Raw genomic sequence first — 17,456 nt, 5'->3', positions numbered from 1 at the left:
ATAAAGTCACACTTTCAGGTTCCAGGGATTAGGATGTGGCCCCCTTTGGGTGTGCTTGTGCAGCTGCCACTGCATGTCACTAGCATATCTACTCACGTGTTTGTTTCACTGACACTACAACGGCATCCCAGGAGGTGCCAGACCTGTCCCAGGCACTGGAGGCAGAGCAGCGAGTGAAAAAAGGTGCCTGCTTTTGTGAGGGCTGCAGTCAGGTGAAGAGACAGATGGAGGCACAAACATGATGGCAGGCAGAGGGAGGCCTGATGAAGCCCAGGCAGGGCAGAGGGACACAGGGCGACAGCTTGTAGATGACATCAGCAAGGGAATGCAGCTGGGGAAGAGACAGGGCTGAGGCCCAGCCCCTGGGCACCTATCAATCACCAGAGGCTGAGGCTCAGCTGCTGGGCACCTATCACCCGAGGCCATGATGGGGAACCTCCAGCAAGGGGCTGGTCTGGAGAGGGGTCGGCTGTGGGGAACCAGGTTTGGGGAACCAGGAGACAACATGGTCAGGAAGGAGGAGGCCAAGCCCTGCAAAGAGAGAAGCAGGGCTCACTTATGACCTTGACACTTGCTATCAGCTGAGTGACGGGAAAGGGGAAAGGTGCTGTTTCAAACATCAACCCCCTGTCATGTCCACCCTCCCCTCTGCAGTCTCTCCCTAACACAGAACCACTCATTCTACCCCGAAGGCCCAGGCTGGGAAGCCCTTGCACGTGAGCCTCCTTCTACTGGAATGTGTATCTCCGCACGGCATCTGCCTAACTTTCTCCAGCTCATTCATGTGGCCTCTGTACAGCCCTTCCCGACTCCTACATTCTGGAACAGGTCCCTCGTGGGTTTTAACCAATTCTGCCATCACCGTCCCATTTCTAGTGTGTCGCCACCTAGGCATGCAGGATGAGGTCCATGGACCACAAATAAAGGCAGGGAGCCAGGTGTCCACACCGAGGAGGGGAACGGCAAGGACCAGAGTGGCCGGTGGGCCATCTCCCTCCCTCCTTCCCCGGCATCTCTCCACAGCACCGTCTCCTTCGCTTTCTGGAGACTCCAGGATAACTGTGGCCATTTGCAGACACTAGGATGGAATTCTCTCTTTAACCACATAAAGATGAAGAAAGGAGGAGGAGGAGGGAGGGGAAGAGGGCAGGGTTACTCTTTATCTTAGAACAAAAAAAAAGAAAGTGCAGGTTAATTTTATATGTTAGTTTGGATGGCCACTATGCCTGGATGTTTTGTGAAACATTACTCTGGGCATTTCCATGGGGTTTTTTTGGATGAGATGAATACTTACACTGGTGGACTTTCAGGAACCCAGGTTGCCCTTCAGGATGGGACGGGCCTCGTCAATCAGTACAAGGCCTCAATAGACCAAAAGCCTGACCACTCTGAGCACAGGGAATTCTGCAGACAGCCTTCAGATTTGAATTGTCACTCCTTCCCTAGTGTCCAGCCTGCTGGCCTGGCCTGCAGAACTTGGACTCACCAACTTCCATGAATACATAAGCCAGTCTTAAATAAATCATTTCTATACACAGACACAATCACATTGGTTCTATTTCTCCAGAGAACTTTCACCAATACCCAGGGGCTAGAAGGAAGAAATCCAGTTGGGTGGACATCAATGAGTGGGCTACACAAAGCATGCAGTGTGGGCAGAGAAAACAATTCCCCTACCTCCTTTCTCTGCTACCCAGAGCTTCCAGTCTGGCAGCATTTATCTACCTCAGGGCCAATTCTTTTCTTTCTTTTTTTTTTTTTTTAATTGTTTCAGGTTAATTTGAGGATACAAAGACTTAGGTTTGCATTTTTTTTTTTTTTTGAGACAGAGTCTCACTATATCATCCTCTGTAGAGTGCTATGCTGTCACAGCTCACAGCACTCTCAAACTCTTGAGCTTCAGTGATTCTCTTGCCTCAGCCTCCCAAGTAGCCAGGACTACTGGCACAACACCTGGCTGTTTTTTCTTGTTGCAGTTGTCATTGTTGTTTAGCGGGCCCGGGCTGGGCTCGAACCTGCCTTCCTTGGTGTTTGTGGCTGGCTCCCTACCCACTGAGCTATGGGCGCTGAGCCCAATGTTTGCGTTTTTAGGTAGAATCCCTCTTATAATTATGTCCTGCCCCCTTATGCCATACACCCTAAGTCCCCACTAAGTGGGAGCCCACCCATCCTCCTCCTCCTCTTCTCTCCCCATTTCCTTGTTCCCCGGCCCCTAACCCTGAATTGAGTTTTTCACATAGCCAATTCTTTAGCAGAGTACTATGATTTCCATGTTTGAATCCCTACAAAATTCACATTAGAACTTAATCCTAAATGCCATAGTATTAAGAGTTGGGGTCTTCTGGGGGTGTTCCGGCCAGCAGGGCTCAAGGAAACTAGCCATTGGCCCTTCCACCCTCTGCCACACGAAGACGTGGCACCCTCCTCTCCCTGGGCGCAGGAACAAGGCACCACCTTGGCAGAAGAGTGCAGCCCTCGCCTGACACTGAGTCCACATGTGCCTTGGTCTTGGATTTTCCAACCTCCAAAACGGTGAGAAAATAAATTTCTATTCTTTGTAAATTACCAGCCTTAGGTACTTTGGCAGCAGAAACAAAAGGAGACATGGAGTTCATAGTCTAAATGAGCCCACAAACCTGGGTGAAATGCCACGTGTGACACTGACTTTCTGTAAAGCCTGAAAGTAACAAAGAAGAAAGGGGGAAGGTTAAAGCTGGGCCTGGAAACGACTCAGTGACCCAGAAGCACAGGCTAGGGGTCATCTTCTTTTCTGCACCCTGCAGGGATCAATTGGGAGGGCACAGGGGTGCAGCCATCAAGCCACAGCTGAGTCCCCCTTGAGCAGCAGCAAGCCCTGTGCCCTCGCCAGGTCTCTGTGCCTTGGTCCCTTTATTCATAACATGGGGATACATTCCTCATTTCCCAGCATTCTGCAAGGACTAGAGTCTCAGTCTACCTGCATGGCAGGTCCTCCCTCATTGGGCTTCCATCCTACCTCTGCTGGGCTCTCTAGGACCTGCCTATAAAGAGTTGAGAATAGAAACCGGCCCCCAGCAGCGAGATCGTAAGCATCAGGGTCTCTGTCCACAGGGCTCACAGGCAGGTGGCCTGTGCTGTAAATACCTGCAAAGCCCAGGGCGGCTCTCACATGGGAGAAGCAGCAACACGTCAGCCTGAGCACTGCCACTGCCACCTCCTGTGCTAACTTTCCCCCTGCAAAGGGTCTGTGCCCAGGCTTGGAACCTGTGAACATGTTACCTTGCATGGCAAAGGGAAATTTGCAGATGGGAGTAAGATGAGATGGTGGTGTCAGCCTGAATTTTCCAGATGGGTCCAACCTAATCATCATGTGAGTCCTTAAAACTGGAGCCCCCTCCTACTGTGGCAGGCCAGAGAGACAAGTAACAATGACAGAAGAGCCAGAGAAACATAGAATTTCAGGCTTCAAAGATGAAAAAAGGAGCCATGAGCAAGAAATTCAGGTGCCTCTAGAAGCTGGCAGTGTCCCTTGGCCGACAGCCAGCAAGAAAATGAGGCTCAGTCCTGCAACCGCAATGAGCCAAATCCTGCCAGTCACTTGAGTGAGCGGGAAACAGATTCTCCCTCTACGGCTTCCAGGGTAACGTGAACCTGCCGACTCCTTGCCTGGAGAAACTCACATTGGACTTCAGACCTGCGGAATGGAAGGCAGTCACCTGGGCTGTGTTAGCGGCTGTTTGTGGTCATTTGTCACAGCAGCAATAGGAAACCCGCTCCATTGGGGAAGCTGTATGTGCCCATCGACAGCCGCGGCCAATTCATGACATGGGACACCCAAATAAGCCCCCAGCCCCTTCTTCCTGCTGGCTCCCTCCCCAGGCTGGGGAGTAAGCGTTTGTCCAGGAGCCTGCCTCACAGCCAGCAGGCCCCACGGCCAGTTTGCCTCAGGTGAGAGTGGAATCTGCTGTGGAGACTTGGGGGCATTTGTTTCCCGGATGAGAAAGGATAGGCAGGGGGCTGTTGTTCTATCTCTTGCTCTGACACAGACTTTGGAAAAACTCACACAACATGACCCTGATGCCACCGAATCAGTGAGCACCTGCCTCCAGAGGCAGCAAGTTGCATAAACCACCCTGGAAAGTCCTGTTTCCTGGCACTTACAGCACCTGCCTCCAGAGGCAGCAAGTTGCATAAACTGCTGTGGAAAGTCCTGTTTCCTGGCACTTTATAGACACAAGAAGGCACAGGAAACCCGTCTGGGGATGCAATCAGGTCCCAGGCACACAGCCCCAGGGCTCTGTCCCAGGAAGAGAGGTGGGTGCTGCACTCTAGCCAAGGACCAGCAAGGCCAGCCAGTCCCAACTCCAAGAGCTAGCGCACGGCTGCAAATGCATTTCTCTGCTTTTTTTTTTTTTTCTTTTATTTATTTATTTATTTTTTCTTTATTATCATTTTTTTTATTAAGTCTTTTGTACATAGGTCATAAATTTCTCTGGCCCAGTTTTCTCTTACCAACTTGGTTCCTGGTGGAACCTGCCCCACATATTAAAGACTGAAAAGGAGGAGGGTGTCTATCAAATTGCAGAAAAGAAACCAAAGTGGGCCAACTGGGTGCTGCTGTGGTTGCTGCCCAGAGCACCGACTGAGTGTCCCCTGCACACTGGGCTTGGGCTCAAGCCTTTCCTGAATCTGCTCACAGTGCCCGAGCTTGGCTTTCTCAGCTCCTCCTACGAGTGAGGAAAAGGTGAAGTGACGTGCATACACGGACAGGTACAAACCTGGCTGGCGTCGCCTCACCTGGCTACACAGGGTCACGAAGGTGTCCGTCTCCATGTTTTCCAGCGAGTCTTCCAGCACAACACTGTTCTGTTGCTCCTCTCTCAAACTAGAGTGAAAAAGAAGTCTATATGAGTCCAGCTTTGCTATAAAGTGATACCAGTACCAGGAGATTAACTGGTTATTTAAATAACAAAGAATCTCCCATCTAAGCCACATAATTATATATGATATGGGCAGTGCCTGTGGCTCAGTGAGTGGGGCGCCAGCCCCATATACCATATACCCATATACCATATACCTGGGTGGGTTCAAACCCAGCCCAGGCCAAACTGCAACAAAAAAATAGCCAGGCATTGTAGCAGGCACCTGTGGTCCCAGCTACTTTGGAGGCTGAGTCAACAGAATCACCTAAGCCCAAGAGCTGGAAGTTGCTCTGAGCTGTGATGCCACAGCACTCTAGCAAGGTTGACAAAGTGAGACTCTGTCTCTAAACAAAACAAAACAAACAAAAAATTAGACAAAAAAGTATATGTATCTATATAAGTATATGTATCTATATATATTTATATGTATATATATATATTTATATGACATATCCATACAAAGAGGTGACAGAGAGGTCTGCTTTCCTCCCCCTGCCTAAACCACTCCACAAATAATGCACCAAGGAGGCTCCTTCAGAGGGGGAGCTCCCCAAAGTGAGAAGTTCCATGGGAGCTGGAGGGAGACTGCAATCTTTTGCAGGGTGACCTGTGATCTCACTTCTCATGGCCACAACCAAGGCCTGAGGACATCCACCATATGGCTTTAGGGAGAAACAGACCCAGAACCATTTTCTGAGCATGGCCCTGGCTCTGACCTCAAGACTGGGATCACCTTTTCAAAATAATGAGGCTTCCTGGCTACCACACAAGGGGGTCTGTTTAACCCCCACGATCTGCCGCACGTTCTTTCTGGCTGACACAACCCAAACTTTCTGCACAAAAGCTTCATCATGAGCAGCCTCCCTCAGAGAGCCTGTGGATACTGCAGTCCTAACCTCCCAGGCTAAGCCCAGCCAATGCCTTGGGCATTTCCCTCTGGCCACACAGAATAGACTCCCCTCAAGCAATTATTTCAATGGAACTGAATTGTTTTTTGATATTGTGTTCACACAGAAGAGCATAATCAAAATAAATAAAAACCACCCATAATCTTACCGCCCAGAAATCACATCTATTGTGCTTTGATGTATTTTCCTCTAAGCAACTTGGATGTGTGTTTAAAAAAATTAATCACACTCTATAATAAAGTGTCTGCAATCCTCTCCTTTTAATACCAATATTATATTCACAGTGGAAAATTGTGAAGCTGTTAAATATTACGTTTCTGCAAGAGTTCATGATGCCACAGCCATGGCTAGTTGCTAAAGTTAACTGAAAAAGAATGCAGAGAACAAAAAAGAAGATTGGGGTCCTGAGTATTCTATGATTTTACAAAGCAGTATGTAAGCCACTATGTTCACTGTGCAACTGGAATAAGGCCTGAGGTCTAGTTCACTGTCTGGGGCCAGTGTCATGTGCTGGTTTGGGTTAGGGACTGTGATTATGTAAGGTGGGGCCAACCTGGGGGCGCTGGGTGTAGGGTGCACTGGACCTCTCCTACCATCTTGGCAACTTCCTGTGACTTTAGAATTTCAAAATAAAAAGTTTAAAAATATTATGTATGGACTTCCACCGGCACCCCGCTTTGCCCAGACCTGCCAACATTTTGGCCCAGTGCTTCTTACAAGAGCCACTCCTCCGGATTGCCAGTGCTCATCACACCCAAAGCCCACCTGTCCACTCGAATCTCTTCAAGAGCCCGAGTGCCAGCGACTGTGACTGCTCCCTCGACCTGATGTCTTCCAGTTGCTCCAGCTCCCCATGTGGCCTGCTCTCCACATGTGCCTGCTTCCTTGATTCCTTGGCACCAGAGCGTTTCCACTAGCTACATAGCACCCAGAGAGCCCCAAGGCCTCTGTACATAATGAGTGGACCTCTTAATCCGACACCTCCATTCCTGGCTCCCCAAAGCCCTTCTTGCTGCCGCCGCCGCTGCCACCCCCACCATCTGCACCCGGGAAACCTAGAGACCTGCAGGGAGGAGAAGGCCCCGACGGTCAGCTCTGTGAAGCCCTGACATCCTCATCCTGGGCCTGGACCACCACGAGCTGGGGAAGCAGAACTCAGAGCTGGCTGAGGCGTTGCAGGTGCAAGCGCGTGGCTGCTCTGACCTTCAGTGGGCATGCAGGCTTCCCCGCCAAGCAGACAGAAGGTAAAGTGGCTCAAGGTGAAGCACGCAGAGCTGGTGGGGCTTTGCACGCCACCTGGAGGACCAGACCGGTCTACTTCAGGGCACCAACCTCTGGGTGGCTGAGTGTGCCTGTGCCTGCAAGAGTCCTGCCATCCTGGAGCTGTGCCAGGTCTTTGCCCACCAGCATGCCCAGGATTTATCTGAGCAGGAGAGCATGCTCCTTGCCCAGGATGAGCAGATCAAAGAGCTAAGGCAGGAGTGCCACCTGCTGCAAACGCCGTCGCCTCGGGACCTGGCTGTGACCTGCATCCTGAAGAGGTTGCCCCTGCATCCAGTAACTCAATGACAGAGACTTAGACTGACTACAGCCCTAGTCCCGGGGGGGAAGTGCTGTGCCTGCAGAGGCAACTGATGCTGCGGCAGGGCTAAGGTAGCACCTGGGCAGAGGAGAGAGGCCAGGGCATGCCCTGTGAGGAGGGGCGTCACCAGGTGTAGGTGCTGGAGGCAAGCCGGGAGCGCCGTGAGGAGACAGAGGCGCAGCTGCAGGTGGCAGGTGGCTCTCTGCAGGGCACCTGGCTGGCGCAGGAGAACCAGCGGCTCCAAGCCTAGAACAACTGGGAACAGCAACGTGTGAGGGCAGTTGGGCTGGGCCTGTTGGGAGCTGCTCCAGCAGGTGGCCAGTGACACAACCAGGCAGCAGCAGCTGGGACATGACCAGCAGAAGGTTCTGTGCAATCTCCCTGCTGTCCAGAAGGAGGTACAGGCACTGCAGTGTCAGCCCAGCCACCCTGCAGAACAGCCTGGGGAAGCCACCCTGGAGACCTGAACCAGAAAGGACTAGCAGAAGGCCCAAGTTCCAGGCAGGGCCTGAATCACACATGACACAGCCCAGCAGAGACCAACAGAAGAAGACGGAAGCCTCCCCTGATGTCAGCCCCATGCCCTTGGGGAGCCAACCAGTGCCCCCTGTGTGCCAGACAGAGTCATTGCAAGCCCACCTCTGGACTCCAGGCCTCAGGCCAAGAAAACCAGCTCCCAGTCAAACTCCTCCTCCGAGGTGGAGTCTGCGCGGGCCACCGTGCCATCTTGCACTACTCTGGACGTGGACACGGCCAGTGAGGTGGATGATCTAGAGACTCCCAGAAGTGGGAGGCTCAGATGCTCCTGCTGCTCCCAAGCTCAAGATTTTCCTGGCTCAATATAACTATAACCCATTTGAGGGGCCTAATGAGCACCCCGAGGGTGAGCTACCCCTCAGAGCTGGGGACTATGTACATATCTTTGGAGATATGGTTGAGGATGGCTTCTATGAGGGGGAACTTGAGATTGGCTGTTGGGGTCTGGTGCCCCCCAACTTGATGGAGCAGGTTCCATCATCTCAAGCTACCTGCTTCCCAAGTTCCCTGACCTTAGTCATACTTGACTCTCAACTGGGTAGGGCAAAGCTGCAAAGGAAGACAGCTTATTACCTGGGGAAGCCCAGGGAATGGTGGGCAGTGGGCCACGCCAGATGAAAGGATGGGCTCCACAGCAGAGTCAGCAATAGACGTCTTGCATACAAAGACAGAAGCCTACAAGCTGGGCTTGCCACACAGAGCTGGGGAACAGGGCTTCTCCAGACCCTTTCTATGTGCCAATAGGCTGCTCTGTGGGACCCCCAGGCAACTACAGCTGCACAGTGTCACAGCCACATCAGCCAAGATCAATTGGGTCTACCGCAGTAACAGCTACCCCCGTGTGGTATATACCTCGATGACCAAGAGCATGCCCTGACCCCGTGGGTGTGGGCTGCTACACCTTCCACAGCCTACATCCTGCTATGCAGGGCCACACCCAGGTGGGACCTGCTGCAGGCACACTGAGAAACAGTGTCATCCCCCATCACCTTGGACACACCTTTGGCAGGGCCTCCTGACCCTCCTGTGGTTGTGCTGGTGGAGCCACACACCTTGCCAGACTTCCGGTGGTCAGCTGGCTCCCTGTGACTAGCAACTCAGCTGGGTCTTCTAATGGGGTCCAAGTCATGGGCTACGCTGCGTACGCTGATGGGTTAAAAGTGTCAGAGGTGGCCGATGCTACCACTGGGAGCACCCTGTTGGAATTTTCTCAGCTGCAGGTGCCCCTGATGTGCGACAATGTCTCAGTGAGAACCGTGTCACTTTGTGGTGAGTCCCTGGATTCAGTGCCAGCTCAGATCCCTGAGAACTGCTGCCCCTGTCCACAGTCACTGGAGACCCCTTTCTTTAGCTACACTTGCAACCCCCACCCATCTGCCCTCAGACACAGACACTGGCTCCTCTGGGTGCCAAGGCCAGCCCCCACCCCCCTGGAATCCGCAGGGAGTCACAGGCCAAGTTCCTAGAAGCATTCCTGAAGAACCCCTGAGCATGCCATCTCTAATGTCCAACCTAAGCTCAGAAGGACAATGTCCCAGTTCAGGGGCTGGCATCCAAGCCCAGGGGCTCACAAAGGCCCAAGAGGGCTGCATGAAGGACCTGAGTCCCCAGAATCACAGGCCACCTTGGCTCAGAGTCCAGCCTGGGGGGACAGAAAACTGCTACAGGCACATGGATCCGAAAAATCCTTGCTCTGGGATTTGTCCCCTGAGTGTGGGCCCTGGAAAGAACCATGTCAGGAAAAGCTTGCCTTGAGAAAGGTCCTTAGGCAAAAGCAGGATACTCAGGCGTTCACCTCCCCAGCTGGGCACCAGCCAGGCAACATGCATCTGACTTCCGTAACATTTTGGAGGAGGAGGCAGTGTGTTTGGATCTGTGGCCCTCCGAGGAACGAGAGCAGAGGAAGGAGCTCATGCCCTAGAGCAAGCGAGGACAGGCGCTGGGGAGCAAGCGAGAGGGTCAGCTCCACGAACTCAGCTTGGAGCCATGTCCTGCTCCCTCCAGCCAAGTCATTATGATGTCCAGAGCTGGCCCCCTCCAACCACGGAGTGGGGCCGAGCCTCCAGCCAGGGTCTTTGTGGCCCTTTTAATTATAACACCCTGATGATGTCTGCCAACCCTGAGGGTGTAAAGGAGGAGGTGGCCTTCCAGAAAGGGCAGTTTCTGAGAATGTGGGGGTCTCGGGACCCCCATGGCTTCTACCATAGTAAGTATAATGGGCCATGTGGGCGCCGACCCTGGATACCTCATGAATGAGGTAGAGAAGGGTGTGAAGTTGACTGATGAAAGGTGGCATTTGTGGGCACAGGGGCCCACAAATGTGGCCCACCTCGAGGACTCTGGGGGACTCACCAGCCCTCAGGGAACCACCCCCATTCCCCAAGGACACTCTAGGAGATCCCCACCGTGGACTCCAAAGACCATGATGGCAAATCTAGACTATGATCCCAGGGCTGGGGGTGGGGGAAAGGGAGGAAGGAGGCCGTACAAAGGGCAAGCTGGTGTGAAGATAGGAGATGTGATCAGGGTTTACAGGCCTGTGGATGATAAGGGATTCTATTACAAAGAATCAGGTGGCTACAGAAGCCTAATGCCAGCCTACTTGCTGGATCACATGTCCCTCCATGGAGAGTGACCAAGGCTCCCTGCAGATGTAGTGGCCTCTGGCTGCCCAGACCAAGCCAGAGAAGCAAGTATGTGGACCCTCACGCCAACTGCCCTCCTGTTCCCTCTAAGGAGCATTTGCTCCAAGTGCCGGGTTAGACTGTTGCAAGTCCCCAAGAATCCCCTAGCCTCTGAAAGCAGCAGGGTTTAAATGTGGATTGAATTGATCCCAAAAGAAATCGAAACAAGACAATCCCTAAGAGTCTGACAAGGCTGTTTCAGAACGTTTGGTAACTCTGATAGGTATTTGGAGACGTGCCTTTTTCTGTGGCCAATGTGTAGTTATTTAGGAGTTAAATGTTATTCCTTCATTGCCTTGTGTGAAAAGTCTGAAGAAAAGTCTGTGTCTTAACAAAAAAGCAATCAGAATGTTGTTTTTCTATCTTATGTTCAACCCCTCATTTAAATGTTCATAGGAAAAATATATATTGTGTACATAAAAAAATATATAGAAAGAAGGATGTCAGGGAAGAAGATGCTACAAAGCCTGAGCCCTTCGAGGACTCTGCAGGCAGGGGCATGAGGGCCAGGTGGGCTCCCCAGACCTGCAGGGGCCCCCGCACCACAGATGCCCTGGGGGGTGCAGCCTACCTCTGCTGGTGGTGTTCCAGGAGCTTCGGGGCCATGCTCAGGGCTTGCCGCAGGACACTGGATATCTGCCGTTCAGAATCGGTCTCCCCTGGCTCATTCAGAAGCCCTGGCCCGTCAGCCACCCACTGCTGCCAGCTGGCCAGGGCCTGCTGCTGCTCGGTAGCCTCCTGCTGTGTCAGCTGGTCCTCCAGCTTCCTCTCCAGCTCCTGGAGCTCCTGCACAAGGAGGGGTCAGGGGTAAGTCCTGCTGCAAAGGCGGGTGGGCCACAGGACAAAACTGACCTCCTGGGTCATGACCGGACTTGCCTGGCTCCCCCATCCAACTGTGCCGTGGTTCCAAGTGGCTGCTCCACCGTGTTTCACACTGCGAGGCCTTGCACCTGCCATCCCCCTCAGCTGCAGCGTCTTTCCCTGTGTGCACGGCGTAAGAAGGGCCCCACAGTGAAGGGCTCCTAAGTCCCTCAAAAGTGTCAGCACCTCTCCTCATGTCTCCACGCCTTGTATATGCCCCATCTCCGCAGTGGCCAGCAATCGCTGTCCTGTACCTTTGTGCCAGATGTGAGCTCCCTGAGGACAGGGCTGCATCTCCTGAAATGCGCCTGGCAGCTGGTACTGTGGAGCACCCAGGAGCCCCTACTATGGGTGAAAGCTGAGCACGGCCGGCCATGGCTACTGCTCTCCTGTGTACAGGACATGTGTGCATCTACTTGAATCCTTATAACAACCCTTCAGACCACAGCCTCTCATTTCTCTTGTTTTATGGATGAGGAAAAAGCAGAGAGTAATTTACCAGGTGATGCAACTTTTAAGTGGCAGAGTCAAAAATCTGAGGCCAGATGGGCTGGCTCCAGGATTTCTGTTCTTAACCAGTGGGCAACTCTGCCTCTTACCAGCCAAACACCGGACCTCTGCATTCTCAGGCCACCAGAATTAGATAATCTCAGCATAAGGACTGTCCACAGCCTGCTTAGTGGGGGTTAGGAAGGTAGAGGGGTGAGGGAGGGTGACAGGAGGGTCCCAGGCCTTAGGGAATGCAGGCACATTTAGCCCATTATTCACCAGATTGGCCAGTACAATAAGGAGGGGTGGAGGAGGAGGCTGGGGTTTAGAGCTAAGTGGCCTTGAATGGATTTTCATAAGGGGAGAGTGGTCCTCGGTCCTCCTAAATTATGTAGCAAATGGCCTGCCTTTCTGTAGGGGCCAAAGCTTATATTAAACTCCCAAAGGGGTTCTCAAAGCCAAAGACACAGATGCAACTGAAGAACAAAACAGAAGAAAAACAGCAACAGAGGGAAACTGAGGCTGCAGCCTGGAGCCTTCAATCTAAGCGAAGCACTAGGTGCTGTCCCCAGGGCCCTGTGAAGTCTCTGAAGGCTCCTGAGCAGGACTCCTGACACATGGAGGCTGGGAACTGCGACCCTCCCCTGGCTGTAGCACCACATGGAAACAGAACCCAGCATAGAGTTTCCAGAAGTGTGTTCATCAAGCCGCCAGCAGGCCAGGAGCCCAGGCCAGACACCAGACTTCCATTGACACGCCATCCCAGCCCAAGCCTGTCACTAGTTGCAGAGAAATGGTGGGGCACAAAGATCTGGCTTTTCAAGTACCAGATGGGCCCTATTTAGGAGCAGAAAATAAAGTAGAGGGCCAAGTGTGGCGGCTCATGCCTGTGATCCTAGCACTTCGGGAGGCCAAGGTGGGAGGATCGCTTGAGGCCAGGAGTTCAAATCTGAGCAACATAGCAAGACCCTGTGTCTAAAAAAATAATAATGATAACTTAGCCAGGCTTAGTGTCATGAATTTAAAGTGCCAGGTACTCAGGAGGTCAAGGTGGGAGAATTGCTTGAGCCCAGAAGTTTCCAGACTGCAGTGAGCTATGACCCACCACTGTACTCCCTCCCCAGCCTGGGTAACAGAATGAGACCCTGTTGAGAAAGGGAAGGGAGGGAGGGAAGGAGGGAGGGAGGAAGAGGAAAGTAGAAATATGTCCCACAGTTACAATCTGCTGCTGGCAAGTTCTCCCAGAGCTTTAGTCCTGTCCCCAAAGCTCCTCCAGCACCCCCACACCTGCCTGCCATTTAGCACATCTGGATTTCAAAACTTCGTTCTGGAACGGTCTTCTTTAATGCTTGCTTTCCTCACTTTCCTCACTAGATTTTAAATGCTGAGGGCAAGGCGCTGGCACTGGAGCAGACTTGTTTACCTTTCTCCCCGCAGGGAGCACACCAATGAGCTAAGAGACGAAGTAATAGCAATCACGATGGTGGTGGTGTCGCAGCGGTGGCCAGCATTTACTGAATGCCTGGACTGTGCCAAATGTCATTCAGAGTATCTGCACACGAATTAGTTTGTTTAATCTTCACAAGTAACAGGTAGAATTTACTGTTACCTCATTTTTTTTTTTGCAGTTTTTGGCTGGGGCTGGGTTTGAACCCGCCACCTCCGGCATATGGGGCTGGCGCCCTACTCCTTTGAGCCACAGGCACCGCCCCGTTACCCCATTTTATACATAAGGTAACAGGCTTGAGGGGGGGTCTAAAGTAAACCTGAGACCATATTGCTGTGCAAGAGACCGTCAGGAGTGAGCTCGGGTTTCTCGATTCTGGGTCTCCCCTCAGCTCTACTCCACTAGGACGCCCTGCACAGGGGTGTACGGAAAGAATGAACAGATGGATGATGACGGAAGGATGTATGGATGGGTGGAAAGACAGATAGCTAGCTGGATAGATACAGTAGGCAGATGGAGTTGCAGGCCTTTTATTGGGCATAAGGAATTCAGGGATAAGTGAGACATGGCCCCTAGATGCTGAAAAACTCCATCTAGTGAGGGAAACAGCTGATCAGAAGAAGACACCCGGGTCAGACTCAGAAAGTAGATACACAGCAATTTAAGCTGAAACACAAATCCAGAGGCTGCAGGTAGTTTGAGGCCACGTTATCTACTATGAGTAAGTCTATCCTATTTAAGTTTGCCCAGCACTGCCACATGGCCCTCTCATCCAATCACAGCTTGTCTATGTTCCACTTTCACAAAATCAGTCTGAATCTCCCATCAAATGTGCATTTGATATAGTTTTCTTAGGAACAATTTTTTCCAAAGCATCTCATTTCGTGCTTTTTTAAACTTTCCTGAATGTTTAAAACTTAAACTCCCATTCACAACAGAAAAATGGTTAGTACAGAATAAGAAAATCACAAAATGAATGTCTAATACCTGGAGCAAAACAACAGGCTTGCCTCCCTCAAAACGCAAACTCAAGAAAAAGTGCCTTGTCCACAGTGCCTTACCACGGCCTTAAATGCACCATGTCATCTAATTTGTTAGCAGTTGTTCCAATCCAGGGCATAATAACTCTTTTGTTCTAAACAAACGAGAGATAGGAAGCATTGATGTGATTCAAAAGAGCTTTAAGAGAGAATGGAAAATGTTAAGTACAGTACTCCCCAATTACTAACAGAAATCAGGGTGGTCTCAAGTAAAAAGCACCACTCATGTTCCAGGGCTGAACTGAGGGTGTTTCTCAAGCACTAAGGACAGCAGATCAATCATGAAAGAGGCTCCATGCAGCTCAGGCGACCCCTACATTGACCAATCTCTTTCCTCTGAAGGCTTCATTCCCTTCCTCTGGAATTCGGGCCACAGTCTGCCTCTGTGCTGGCCACCTCAAAGTATTATCCTTGGTGTGGGATTTGGGTAAGTGCTATGTTGAAGTTTCCTCCTATTATTAATTTGCTAAATAATTTTATCTTGAAAGGGTATTAAATTCATTAAAAGACTTACTCTGTATCGTGTGTTTCCTCTCCCGTTAATCTATTAATCAGGTAAATTTTATAAGTGGGTGTTCCAATGTTAAACCAACCTCTATTCCTGGGATCAACTCAACCTGGCCCAGGTGCTCGGGAAGTTGAGGCAAGAGAATTGCTTAAGCCCAAGAGCTGGAGGTTGCTGAGAGCTGTGACACCACGGCACTTTACAGAGGGCAACAAAGTAAGACTCTATCTCTAAAAAAATAAAATAAATAAAAACTCACAGGGATTCTTCCTAATCAGATTGGAAATAATAAAGACAAAAACCTCACAGGGAGACATTTCTGTGCACCTGAAGCAGGTGTGGAGATAGGTTTTGCTGGTAGGTGGATTACTCCTCCCCCTTCACAGGGTGTTCCCCCTTATGGCCTCATCTCCCTTTCCCCCAGAATTAATCCCAAAAGCCCTGGGTTGCAGGTTTCAGCCTTTGCTTCTGAATTTCACTTCATCTCCCTCTGTCAGTTCAGCTTATTCAGGGACCCTATCCCGGGGATTTTGAGTTCACAAGGCCTTTAAAATTACGTTCATCTTTATCTCTCCAGCATTAGAATGTTTTCTGTTGGAGCATCTATAATGCCTCTGCTTCCTTTCCATCCCCCAAATACTTGACACAATGGAGGATACACAGTGTTTGTTACTTTTTAAAGAAATTGTAAGAACCCCACTTGACACATCCCACTGGTATAGTGCATGAACGTAACACAGTGGGTTGAAATCAGAAATTGATTTGATGTCCTTTCATTGATTAGCCATGTGGTCTTCACAAAGAACTTGACCTGCCACCTGCCCAAATCCCACTTTCTTTACCTGACAGTTGAGGATAATAACAGCATAATTCAATCATTAATTAACATAAAGAATGATGAAGAACATAAATGGAAAGAAGCATAACATTGCAAATTACTAATGACACTGAAATGATAATCTTGAGAAGTCTGATTAAAGAACGATTAATGCATGAATGAGAGCACATCCATTCACAGCTGAGCGCCTGCCCGGAGCCCCGTAAACGTGAGGAGGGCTATAAACACAGTTGAAGAGGAGGTGGAGCAGAATGGCAGACGAGATACAGCTTCTTTGCAGCCACAAGTGATGAGAGGGGGAGAAAGGACTCCAGCCACCTGTGGCTGGGGAGCTCTACCCAGAAACATGGCTTTGGGGGGCACAGGGAGGCAGCAGCAGACTCCAGGAGCCCAAGAAGTGGTCAGGAGCAGTGGAGAACCGGCACAGAGGGTGAGTACTTATGAGACAGCAGAGGCTGGAGGGTTCCATAGTTTTCAGACAGAGAAGGCCTGCCCCACAGGCCTTTTTATTTTTTATTTTTTGGACCTGGGCACTTGGTGGAGCTACCTTGGGAGAGACTAGGCCAGTAAGCTAGTCATCTTGAACAGCACCCAGGGGCTAGGCCTGAGCCACTGGCAGAGCAGAGCTCTGCAGCCCTGGGTAGCCATTGTGGGAAAGCTGCCTTTCAGGATCAGCCCTCAGGGTCCAAGTGCAAGGCCGGTTCTGGCATGCATGACAAGCTGGGAAGCCACTTGTAGGGAGATTTGAGTGACAAATGCTTTCCTGGGAAAGCCACTGTGTGGCTAAGGGACACAGTTTGGAAAGGTCAAGGCATGTCTATTAAGCAGGCTGATGAGAGCTGCAGGCTGACAAGAGGGGCAGGCTCCCAATCCTGCAGAGATTGAGGGCAAAGAAATCAGGAAGACGGGACCAGGTCTGCCGGCAAGACAGAGGCTTCCAATCTCCATCTAATACAGCTGTATCAGCATTGTGATTAGCATCTCATACTCCAGAACATCGCCTATTGTCCAGGCCATATATGGCAACATTTATATGTATATATACATATTTTATTTTATTTTATTTCTGTTTTTTTTTGAGACAGAGTCTCACTACATTAGTCACTCTACATTGATAGAGTGCTGTGCTGTCACAGCTTATAGCAACCTCAAACTCTTGGGCTTAAGCGGTTCTCTTGCCTCAGCCTCCCAGGTAGCTGGGACTACAGGTGCCCACCACAATGCTCGGCTATTTTTTTGTTATTGTTGTTGTTGCAGTTGTTGTTGTTTAGCTGGCCCGGGCCAGCTTCAAATCCACCAGCCTGCGTGCACATAACCACTGCACGATGGGGACTGAGCCCATATTTTCCTTTTTTAAATAATGTTTTCCCAAGTGGAACCTGTGGCTCAAGGAGTAGGGTGCCAGCCCCATATACCAGAGGTGGCGGGTTCAAACCCAGCGCCAGGCCAAAAACTGCAAAAAAAAAGAATTTCCCATAGATTTTTCTTTTTCTTTCTTTTTTTTTTTGTAATTATAATTTTTCATTGTTTTCTTCTTCAATAGTAGCAGTTCCATTTTTGCTAGTTTTTTCTGCTCCTGTTATGTTCCCCCCCCGGATCGAATCCCTTAAGGGATTTGATCCCTTAAGGTTTTATGCTCGTTTGTTTTGTTTAATAGTATTTTT

The 17,456-nt window shown here is 50.7% G+C and overlaps 1 protein-coding gene across 2 annotated transcripts in view; it reads right to left on the bottom strand.

Annotated features, from left to right (window-relative positions):
• EVC2 (EvC ciliary complex subunit 2) overlaps positions 1-17,456 on the bottom strand; it is a 135,248-nt gene that overhangs the window by 11,812 nt on the left and 105,980 nt on the right. The window contains exons 18-20 of one of the 2 annotated variants that reach the window (XM_053565925.1): positions 11,184-11,398; positions 4,777-4,864; positions 3,012-3,673 (exon numbers count right to left, since the gene is read on the bottom strand). In XM_053565925.1, the coding sequence (XP_053421900.1) occupies positions 3,668-3,673; positions 4,777-4,864; positions 11,184-11,398 (309 nt within the window). In that variant the 3' untranslated portion in view covers positions 3,012-3,667. Of the gene's footprint in view, positions 1-3,011; positions 3,674-4,776; positions 4,865-11,183; positions 11,399-17,456 lie in introns of those variants that run through there. The other variant, XM_053565924.1, reaches the window with a different exon arrangement.

The sequence above is a fragment of the Nycticebus coucang genome, chromosome 17, assembly GCF_027406575.1.
Source record: "Nycticebus coucang isolate mNycCou1 chromosome 17, mNycCou1.pri, whole genome shotgun sequence".
NCBI lineage: Eukaryota > Metazoa > Chordata > Mammalia > Primates > Lorisidae > Nycticebus > Nycticebus coucang.
Note: the sequence above shows the minus strand (reverse complement) of the source record. Positions and strands in the feature narration are given on the sequence as shown.